General features: G+C 42.3%; 1 protein-coding gene across 2 annotated transcripts in view; it reads right to left on the bottom strand.

Moving 5' to 3' along the window:
- Positions 1-3311: 3311 nt before the first annotated feature.
- Positions 3312-11938, bottom strand: part of LOC133115765 (uncharacterized protein C7orf50) — a 98344-nt gene continuing 89717 nt past the window's right edge. For both annotated transcript variants that reach the window (XM_061225392.1, XM_061225393.1), the window contains exons 5-6: positions 7110-7191; positions 3312-4288 (exon numbers count right to left, since the gene is read on the bottom strand). In XM_061225392.1, the coding sequence (XP_061081376.1) occupies positions 4106-4288; positions 7110-7191 (265 nt within the window). In that variant the 3' untranslated portion in view covers positions 3312-4105. The remainder of the gene's footprint in view (positions 4289-7109; positions 7192-11938) is intronic.

The raw sequence follows: 11938 nt of genomic DNA, 5'->3' as shown, positions 1-11938 counted from the left end.
GTGTGGAGTTTGAGGTATGCTTTCAAGTCCACCTACGGCCAAGTCTCTGCAGAGGCAACCACATTTTCAGCCAGAATTTCCTGATACTTATGGACTTATGGAATCCATAATACCAGTGACCTGAAGCAGTGTACCTGGACCTCTGGAATTAAAACGGTCACTGACCCACCACTATATTTCACTGTGGCTATGAGGTGTCTCTCCTTTTATGCATCACTGTTCCAAAGCCAAACATGCCGATGCTGTATCTGACCGAAACGTTCAATTTTGGTCTCATCTGACCACAGCACCTTCATTGAATGGTAAATGACGAAATGAGACCAAATGAGCACCCATGATATAGCACTCCCCTGTCATTTGTGTATACAGTGAGGTCCGCAAGTATTGGGACAGTGGTACAATTTCTGTACTTTTTGGATCTGTACTCCAGCACACTGGATTTGAAATGAAACAACGAATATGAGGCTAAAGTAGACTGTCACCTTTAATGAGAGGGTATTAACATATTGGGCGATCCGTGTAGGAATTACATACCTCTTTATACATAGTCCTCACATTTTATGGGGCCCAAAAGTAATTGACAGGTGTATTCAATCACTTCTTCTGTGCAGCCATGATGAGGCTGAGTAATAGGGAAATATAATAAGAGACATAAGCCAAATCTTAAGCTTACAAAATAATTAGAACATCTTGCAGAAGAAAAAGAACACTGAGCTCAGTAATCGCAAAGGGATCTACAGATAACCAAAGAATTAGCACCATAATGTTGAGAAAAAAACAAAACAAAAAAAAAACACCCAAACTTTCTGACAAATCAGAAACACTGCAGAGTTCTGGAAAACAGATGGTCTGGTCTTGTAAACAGACACTTAAGATCGACCTGTAGCAGAATGATAGCAAGAGCAAAGTGAGGCTAAAATAAACTGCTCAAGAACCAAAGCACCTCTTCATCTTCTGTGAAACATGGTGGTGGAGGTGTTATAGTTTGGGCATGTATCGCTGCCACTGGAACTGGCTCATTGTATTCATTGATGATGTCACTGCTGATGGCAGCAGCAAGATGAATGCGAAGTACACAGAAACACATTGTCTGCTCAGATCCAAGAAAATGCATCAAAACTGATTAGATCACACTTCATCATGCTGCAGGACAATGATCCAAGACATAGAGCTAAAGCAACCAAGTTTTATTGGGCCAAAAAGCGGAATGTTCTTGACTGGCCAAGTCAATCACCCAACCTCAATCCAATTGAGCATAAACAATCAGGAGCTGAAGAGGGCTGAAGTACAGGACTGGCAGAGCATCACCAGGGAAGATACCCAGCATCTGGCGAATCTTATTGAATATGAAATATAATAATAAATAATATATTTATAATAATAAATAATGTGTCACTGTCCAAATACAAATGGAGTGCACTGTACATCTTGGTCCACTGTGCATTTTGTTCCACAATATAAGGTGGGTGGATTGTCTGCTGTTCTTTCAAATTAACCCATTATATTACCGTAAAGAATGATACAAATCAAATAGCACTATATTTATTGGGATTGCTGATAGGATCTGCTAAGTTTTTGGGTTGGTAGGGCATTTCCTCAACATACTGCATGTACTGTATGTTGAATATTTTTAGGGTTTCCCACTAAAATGACCAAATCAACACAGACCTGAAGTCAAAACAAATAGTTCCCTACCATCGGACACAATATGAACTTCATCTGTCACTCAAATATTGTTCACTTCTTTTATAATCTGCTTCTTTCTGAAAAAGGTGACAAATAAATGAAATCCCCCGGGACCCATGATATAGCACTCATCTTGGTCTTTCCTGTGCAGATAGCAAAGGTGTTATAGAAACAGCCTTTTTTGACACGAAACAAAATGTAGTAATGTAGTAACCTCATAACTGTAAGTCTGTTGCATATTATAATATCCTCTTTGCAGTTTCTTTTCACTTTGCAGTCCAGCTGAGCTGTGGACCTCCCTAGGACTATAACCTACCTATTATTCTCTACTCAAAAATCTCTCTGAAAAATTAATCTTCACTACTACAAAATAACTATTACAGGCAATATGCTAGCAAGAGTGCCATGAACATAAAAATCTAATGCCATTCCTACACACACACACCTCTGCACAGCACAGCTGCAGTTCATAATTTGGGATATAGAACCAAATAAAATGTAACTGATTGTATCTCCCGCAGGGCAAAACAACCCCCATATGAACATACACACAAACACCTCACCACAGCCTACATAACCAACTGTTAACTGCTCCCAGGGGTTCTTTTAATGTATGACTGTGGGAGAACAGATAAATAAATAGGCTTTCATTTTGAAGGAGCGTTTGCGTGTGTGGACCTCATTTCGGAGAACATGAGTCTGAAATGCCTCAGAGAAATAAGATGAAAAAAAACTACTTGTAAGCCACAAGCTTTGCTGGTAGAAATGGGTGGGCTGCATTGTACATTGTATCCTTTTTTGTCATGAACATAAACATTTCTTTTTGCCTCAGTGATGCATTACAGTGTTGTGGGCATAGATGCAACCAACCCACTCATGGTTATATGACTATAATACTAAATGTGATGACTAAATGGTTATTAACCTTACTTAGCAATATAAGCCTTCAGAGTTGTAAACTTAACTGTACATTTCCCACTCCGTCATAAAGACTGACACATCACACACAAACATCAAGGTCTTGTGAACAGGATTGTTCCCTCATGACCTCATGTTATGTGGGAAACAGACCTGGGTCAAATACGGATTTCAGATTCAAATACTTTTCTATGTTTTATTGAGCTTGTCTGGTGTATTGGAACCTATGAGATACACACAAAAAGTGCAAACTGCCTTCTTGTCCTCTTGGTTGCCTCCGTTGCATCAAGCAAGATCAATCGAGCGCAGAAAAGTATTTGAGCCCAAAACAACTAAGTATTGGACCCAGGTCTGGTGGGACGTTAAGCAGAATGACTTCATTGTGGTGCGGTGCAGAAGTGCAGCTCTTGAATGTCAGGGGATGTACAAAGGGGCCTGAAATTAGAAGCTGGCCCTCATCTACATCGTTTGTTTTCCCTATAGGGATCCACAAATGCCCCAGTCTTTACATTGTGCGTGTTTTGTGAAGTAAATAGTTTCAGACCAACAGTCAACAGCAGTGTTCTGATACAAACACAAGGAAGAGCCTGAAGAATCAGAACCATTCTGAATTCAATTCAAAAACCTACAACCATCAGATTTCTCTGCGACTTCACGGTTGAACCATAATTCTTACGCTATAAACTGAAGAAACCAAAATATAAAAATTCAACAAGAAATGTAAAAGGTTTATTTTTATGTGAATTGTTTGCTTGTTCAACTTGCATCGCATACTCAGATTACATCTCTGCCAAACGCAACTGGCTTCAGGCTCCAGTGATGAAAAGCAGAATGGGTTTATTTTTCTGAATTTCATTTCTGTTGGCCATTAGTTCTATGGTTTCGTCGACCCTCAGAAAAGCACTGCATCTGGTTCACTTCAATTTGTAGCTCATGAGAACCCAACCGCACTCTGTGGCAGGAAAACAACAGATACATATGGAATATTTGACATGTTTCATTGACTCATTATAACAAACAGCTTTGCTGTAAAGAGGGCGAGTAAATTACAACACAAATCAATGCATGAAATGAAAGGAATGTCTCCCAGTGCGGGGAATTTCAACTTCAAAACATCACATTAAAAACCCACTGACAGCTACCCCATGGCCACATTGGCTATTGGATTAAGCTATTGCTATTAGCTATATGTTAACACATGATTAGAAGCTACCCTTGATTGGATGGACTGGATATTGTGGGTCTGTTCTGGTAAGTGATCGCAGTGCTGCTTCAGGACAGCATCTGGATGACCTGTCTTGCTCTGTGCACCCCCAAGCTGGGTGACTGGGTGTTCCTGAGTGTGAGTGGGTTTATGTGGTAACTGAGGATGGTGCTGGTTCAGGAGTCAGGACAGCATCTGGATGACCTCCCTGGCCATGTGTGCCCTGAGCTGGGTGACTGGGTGTTCCTGAGAGTGAGTGGGTTTATGTGGTAACTGAGGATGGTGCTGGTTCAGGAGTCAGGACAGCATCTGGATGACCTCCCTGGCCCTGTGTGCCCTGAGCTGGGCCTCCTGCCCCTCTGCCCCCTCTCCCTCCAGCTCGCGCACGAGAGCTTCAGCCTTCTGCACCGTGGTGTCCCGCGCTACCCCCTGCAGCCCCTCCAGGTAGGGCAGCAGTGTAGAGAAGCTCCCGTCTGGGACCTGCGGACAGGAAGGAGACAGAGCGCATGACTGTGCGTGTCCAGGCTGCAAGGAAGGGGATGGGAAGGACTCACGATACCGCCAGGGACATGACGCTGCACTCCAGCCTGCAGACCTGGGTCAAATGTGGATTTGTATTGGATTCAAATTATTTTCTCTGCTCGACTGATCTTGTCTGGTGCAACTGAGGCAACCAAGAGGACCAGAAGGCTAGGTCTGTACATTTTGAGTATTTCTGGTGTATTATCTGGTTCTAATACACCAGACAAGCTCTGTAAAGTGTAGAAAAGTATTTGAATCCAAAGCCTGTCTTAGCTACTCCCATATTCCTTTCATACCCACACAAACATGCCACTCACACACACACATACACACACTGCAGATATACACAAAATCATGCCACATACACAAACATGCCATGCACACACAAACACACACAAATGACAGTGGTACAAGCACGCCACACACACCCTCCAGACCCATTGACTTTGAACATGCCACCTCCTCTCACCACCCTCCCTGAACTGTTCACACAGTCATGCCCCATTCACCCACACAGCTATCCATCAGCATCCATCAAAACTGACATCAACCATGGCTCCTGTGGCTATTGTTTAAGTCTGTGTCAAACTGCAGGATCTCCTCTGTGAGCCTGAGGCCAGCTCTGAGACAGAACAAGAGCGGAAAGCCCTCAAAAGACAAATACACAAAAAATGTTGACCTACAGCCGATTTTCCATTAACAACGTTTAGGTCCGTAGTTTGCTTTATCTTCTCGTTGCACATATATACAGTTCTAAGCTGTGTTTTCCCTAGAAAATATATTTAACTTGCATACCCACAGGAAAGTAAAAAGTCTGCGGCAGGAAACTTCCTATCTATGATTTATGGGGCTTACATATGCAATCTCAAACCAGCCTTTGTAAAGGAATCTTGGTCCTTTGGCCATGCGTGTTAAACCAAAACTCCCTCGGTTGTTTTTAGCCTCATTTTTGCCACTCTGTGTACATTTAAGAAACCCAGTCCCGGAAACCAGATGTGCTTAGAACCGAATTGGGGTGTACATGTATTAAACGCTTCTTCCACCGTTCAGTGAAGACTCCAGTGTGGAGCTGTGACATGAGCTGAAAGATCTTCAGTATCTCAGTGCAGTGCTGAAGGCCTCTGTATGGGAGGCAGCAGGGATACTGGCCTCAGGAATGCTGGCATGGATCTGCACAGAGGAGGAGAGAGGGGCTGCTGCTGCTCTTAACAGCCTGAGATCCCTGCACCTACGCCCTCTTATCGCTCATGTCATACGCCCCCAGCCCTGGCCTGCAACCCCACCAACGACTGAGCGCGCAGACAGACCTCCAGGCAGAAATGCGATTTTGCATGTTTAATACAGACACGGCCATTTTGTTTCCGAGTAAACCCCTACTGTACCTTTACGCCCGCAGACTATCCAGTCATATGGGTTTAATTGACAAACTTGTTCTCTGGAACAATACGGCCGCGTGTCCATTTAATCTGCAGGGGTTTAGCTGCCAGGCCATACTGTACTCTGGGAAAGGTTCCCCTGATGCAGAAGTTTATCTACAGGCTGCAAAACGATGGTGTTAGTTAGGTCCCAGAGGAATGATCAGGTTTACAGTCAGAAAAACTGTTTAATTCTGTGCCGCAAAAATTGTGTTTTTGGGTAAACTATGTCTGTCTATTGTGCGTTATTGATTGTCATCATGTTTGCTCTAGTAGCAATATACTGTAACAGTAAAGATGTCTTTGATAGTGACAAACTAATGATTTTTTGTCATTGCTATGACATTCGGTAACTCCAGTAAGTGGTCATTTGAATTATGTAAAACTCATGGGCGAATGTTTTGTGAATTGCAAATCGTATTGTTTGAGGGAAAGTGGCCTCAGCTTAACTTTGTTTATTTTCCTTTCCTGCAGGGATCCATGAACCTCAAATGCCATTTTCAGATGTTTAGTTTGAACTCCAACAGCCATAAACAGCCATGAATGAAAAGGGAATGGGCTTTGTTTGTGAATTTAAACGTGTTTCATATTAGCTGTACTTGGGTGGACCAAGCCTTCGTGTTATTGACGTATATTTACCATCGATACCGTATGATCTGTAGAAGAGAGATCCTTGCTACAGTAATAAATTCAATTTTTCAAGAAATGTGCCAGTATTTTCTCCCATTTCATGCCCAGATAATTAAGTTCATGTTCACTGCTCCGTGTGCTCTGTCAACTTGCGAGAGCACTGATAAACATGAGCTCTCTGAAACACATCAGGCACTGTTTCTTTTCACTTGACTGTCTGCACAGAAATTGAACACATTTACAATCATTTCTAGCTATATCCCACTATGTGCTGCACAGTGGGGCTGCCCACCACAGTTTGCACTGGCATGGTCCAGATTCAATTTCACACTTCTGGGGCCCCATGTACACATAAGAACAGTCCATTAAAGCGAAAATTGAACAGTCCCAAAATAACACAATCTTTAAATGACTCACAATACTGAGGGGGAATATGTTGGGAATCTCTAAAGTATCATGCTACTGCATATGAACGGTTGAGTTCAAAGAGCCATTTAAATGTTTTTATTTCCTGAAGGGGATAGCAAAGGGTGTTTAACTTTCTTAAATTCTACTCTTAGCACGGGGATAGTGTTACAATAGCGTTGGATTTTGCACTCTGCGTTTGGTGTCTCTCGTGAATCCGGACTGGAGGATAAGCCAGGCGGCGACATGCACACCTTGGTGTTTTATGAGGAAAGCGAGACTATCTGTGCATGGGTTTGTTATTCCAGGGAGCAATCCAGACAGCTTACCTTCTCTCTGTCAAACATGTGTTGAAGGAGCCAGGTCTGTCTTGTCTTCTGGAACTTCCAGTCTTCGCGCTTCTCTGACCAGCTGCCAACAAACAGCATGGAAGAGTGATTAACACATCGAGGAAAAGTGATATTCCAGATTAAAATGGATAAAATCTTCACACAAAAACAAAGAGTGAGAGCTAGACCAAATACTTCACAGACTCGACAGGCAGATAATGTTTTTACACAACACAAGGATAACTGTGGAAGCCAAAACTAAATTAAAAGGAGTAAAAATGGATCTGACGATTTGATATATTTTTTACCCACTAAAAATCTGATGACATTTCCACAAATATCCTCCTCCTGGAAAGAAAGGCACTTTGACACCTGATGGAAGTGTTCTTTGTTTGTAACTCTGTGTGTTCTGAGCTGTGCATCTGTCTCAGCAGAGCCCCCTTCCTGTGGGGCTGTGGAGTGGCAGTCAGTCTGGTGTGAAGAGAGGCCTGCATAGGGAATCCTTAGTGACCCCAGATTCACATCAGGACGAGGCCAAATGGCATGAGGCAGCAGCTCTTCTGGGAAGAATGCAGCGGCAGTTTGGCCACCACTTCAGCCATGCAGTTACACTGCTTTGCCACCCCACTCCATAATGATGAATTACAGAGGTAACTTCATGTGTTGGCCAGATAGTATAACATATAAACTATAATTCAGCGGTGCCAGGGAGTCAACAATTCGCTGGAATCATGTATCAAACGACAATAGTAAAATGATAGTACATATATTAACAACCATATCGCGTAATGAACAGAACTAAGACCAGGGGGGTTTAACTGACAGACTTGTTCCATCATATCATCACACATAAGCACTGCATTGTTTCCGATTAACACATCAAGACATCTAAGCCCACAAGGAAAAGTCAGATTACTGCATGTCAGTATACAAAGATACTTCATGCAACCCCGTCTATTTATTAAACACTTCCAGCTATATGAACACGAGGAGCATCACATGAGCTTCATGTGATGAGCGATGCATCTGGGAGGCAAGGAGGGGGGGGGGTCAAGAGAAAGCTTTGTGGAAACATGCATGCGTTTCATCATCTCTGTGCTCAGCTGCATGATTTTAGTGGGATCAATTAAACAGATTCTGGCTCAGAGCGGAGGACCATCACATGGGATTGAAACAGACAACTTAATGGGTTTCTTTACGTCCTGTCAGATGTTTTTGTTCAACATCCATGGTGACAACAGCAGAATCAACAAAAGCAAGTATCTTCAAAGAAAGACCTAAAACTGAAACTAGATGGACCCCCAAAACATGCTTTGAAGGACAGGACAAACAATCACTGAATTTATTTTTTGGTTCATCAGATTTTGGGATTGACCACCCTAGATAGAGTATTTGAGAATGGAGCCTATTTATTATACCAGGGAAGTAATAATAACATACGAATAAATGGACTGAGGCCAAGTGCAAATGTGCCTCCACCCAACACAGACAAAGTGGCTCTTTCAGGACTCTGGCATATTTCAGAGGAAGTTATTTCTCGAGCAACATACAGGCCTGGCAGATATCTGCACTCTTCATTTAAAGTGATATGCATACTGGAACCCTGACCTCTGTCAACTCAGAATCCCTGCATTTCAATAAAAATAAGAAGTCATGAACTAAATGTGATCCGCAGGCATGATCCCAGGAGGGGGTAGGGTTACATCCTAAATGGTTTCAAGGGTGGTCTGATGTTATTTCAACATATAAGGAGGAGGAATACACTGGATCCTCACACTGATTAAAATAATGGAATAACCAGAATAGCCAGTAATAAATGTGATAATATTTATGCATTTATGTACATATTGCCAATTCATCCACCAAGACAAACTTGACCTGCAGTTTAAGTATGAGCCACACCACTGCCCTTAGATGCCCCAGCTTTGACCTGCTCTCTGTTCAATCAAACGGCGGTGCTTTGATTTGCAGTGACCTCTCCTACCCTGAGTAGGATTTGTGTGACACTGCTCTGGAGTCCAGTTAATGTTCTGTGCTCACCCGCCCTGAGACCAGCTTCACATGAAGTGGCTGGCTGCCCAGCCTGAGTGTCCACAGATCTTCTCTTTGATGCCTTTGAGGCCAGAGACCCGTCTCTATGGGCACCAGTGGTGAAAGGGGAAGAATGCCTCTAGGTTGCCATGGATGCAATTGCCTGGTTCAATTAAAGGTCAGTCAGCTTCCCAGATGAAATAAGGAGCTGTGTGCTCTGCTAATCCTGGGATTTGCACAAGAAATTATCGATTAAGGCTTGGGGACAAAAGTTGCAGTATTTGTTTTGAACATCTTTTTCTCAATGAGAGGCCTTTGCCAATGACAGGGTCCAACATTAGGTTTTTTGACTGCTACTATTCAAATCTACTTGTCCAAACTAAATTTATCGTTAACATAACATAACATAATGGTGATAACAGGCCATTCAGCCCAGCAATGCTCAGCTTTCCCTACCACTAAAGTGAGACTACTGTTTAGTTTGAACCTAAATAGTATCTAGCACTGTATTAAGCCTGGTCTTGAAAACCCCCAGTGTTTCTGCCTCCACTACACGACCTGGCAAGCTATTGCACACAGTGACCACTCTCTTACTTCCTAATATCTGAGCGTAATTTATCCATTGCCAATTGCATATCAGCCCCCTCGTTCTGCCAACTGAACTCACCCTGAAAAATTGCCTGTAGTTCAATTAAGCCTTTCCTCATACCTTTTATCTATAATACACAGAATCAATCAGGTTGCCCTTCTCTGAACCTTTTCCAGCACCTCTATATTTTTTGTATAGTGGTCCCTAGAACTGCACACAGTTCTTGAAGTGTGGTCTGACAAGGGTATTGTATCAGGTGAGCAGAACGAGCTGGTTGGTACCTTGCATGGCAGCCAATCGCCGTTGGCGTGTGTGTGTGTGTATGAATGGTTGAATGAGAAGCATCAATTGTACAGCGCTTTGGATAAAGGCGCTATATAAATGCCAACCATTTACCATTAGGTGAGTATAATATTCTTACATTTATACACAATACTCTTGGCTATGTACTCTAGCATCCAGTTCGCCTTTTTTACTGCTACTTTTTTACTGCTACGTGCATTGGCTAGAACCTGAAAGGTATTACATGCTTAAAAACACAATGCATAAATATTTACATTTTTTAGAATTAGAATTGAATATTCTACACATAATAGATAACCATTTACTGTAAATACCATAACAGGTAGGTACAGTACATGCCACTAAATACGACATTAACATCAGATCATGCACATCCTGCATTATAGAGCAAATGTAGGAGTATTTACACTTCTCTGCGCTGTGCAGGAAGAACTGATGTGGACTGAAGGCTGGCCTGCCACCGGTCTTCGCCATGTTAGCTTCTGGTATAGATAACCTCTTCCACCTCTATTGCATCGAGTGACTGAGTAGGACATGAGAAGCCATGCCAACGACGCCAAGTGCACAGTGTAGATGACTTTGAGTGCACTGGGGTTATTCACAATAGAAAACAGGGGGAGATAATCTAGGAATTGATGATACTTGCCATATATTATTGCTGGCAGGAAAACACCCCCCCCCCCCCCCCCCTTCTATATTGAATGTTGGATACTAGCCATGAACCAAAATATCCATCCATTCATTTATTCAGTCAGTCAGTCGGGCAGAGTGCCAATCTCACTGCGGTAAACTCCCTGGAAGAATCACAAAATCAGCCTAAACTGTATAAGAAAGGTAGTCGAAAAGAACAGCAACAATACAAAAACAGGCATCAATTTGAGGAAATTACACAATACTTTTCTTTCTTATGAAAATAGTTCCTGCTGGAAATACAACACAGACACTGGGGGACATGCAGGCTTTCCCTGCAGGCCTTTAGCTCTCTGCTATCATCCTGCTTGAGAAATGTCCCCTTTACTACATAAAACTACTTATGTTGGGGGAAGGAAATAATTTATCAAAATTAGTCCATTTGTTTCCAAGATGATCTGTTGTATGGCTTTCATTGAATTATTAGCATAAGTCTTGGATGCAGTGAGCTCCATGTTTGGGACAGAGACATACCATTTTTTCTTGATTTGCCTCAAATACCACAATTTTTGATTAACAATCAAATGACTCACATGTGGTTAAAGTGCAGATTCTCAACTTTTATTAAAGGGTATTTTTATATTTAGTTTTAACTATGTAGAAAGTACAGCACAATTATACAGCCCCCCCATTTCAGGGCACCATAATGTTTGGGACCTGATAATGTTATGTAAATGAAAGTCATGTTGCATGCAATGACAGCTTGAAGTCTGTGACTCATTGACATCACCAGGTGCCGAGTATCTTCTCTAGTGATGCTCTGCCAGGTCTGTACTTCTGTCTGCTTGTTTCAGGGGCTTTGAATTTTTCTCTTCAGCATATGAAACACATGTTCAATTGGATTCATATTGGGTGAATGACTTGACCAGCCAAGAATATTCTTGTTCTTATTCTTGTATACAGTTTTTGGCTTTGAAAAACTCCTTTGTTGTTTTAGTAGTATGTTTGGAATCATTGGATGAATTGCCATCCAATGAGTTTGGAGGCATGTGGTTGAATAAGATACTTCTGAACAGTTCATAATTCTGCATAATACAACTATCTTCCATGAAGACAGGTGAGCCAGTTTTAGTGGCAGCCATACATGCCCAAACCATAACACCCCCACCACATTTCACAGATGAAGGGGGGGGGGTTTTGGCAGTTCCTTTCAGCCTCCACATTTTGTTCTTGCCATCATTCTGATACAAGTCAATCTTAGTTTCATCTGCCCACA

The sequence above is a fragment of the Conger conger genome, chromosome 2 (genome assembly GCF_963514075.1).
Source record: "Conger conger chromosome 2, fConCon1.1, whole genome shotgun sequence".
NCBI classification, from domain to species: Eukaryota; Metazoa; Chordata; class Actinopteri; order Anguilliformes; family Congridae; genus Conger; species Conger conger.
The sequence above is the reverse complement of the archived record's forward strand: the minus strand, read 5'-3'. Positions and strand labels throughout refer to the sequence as shown.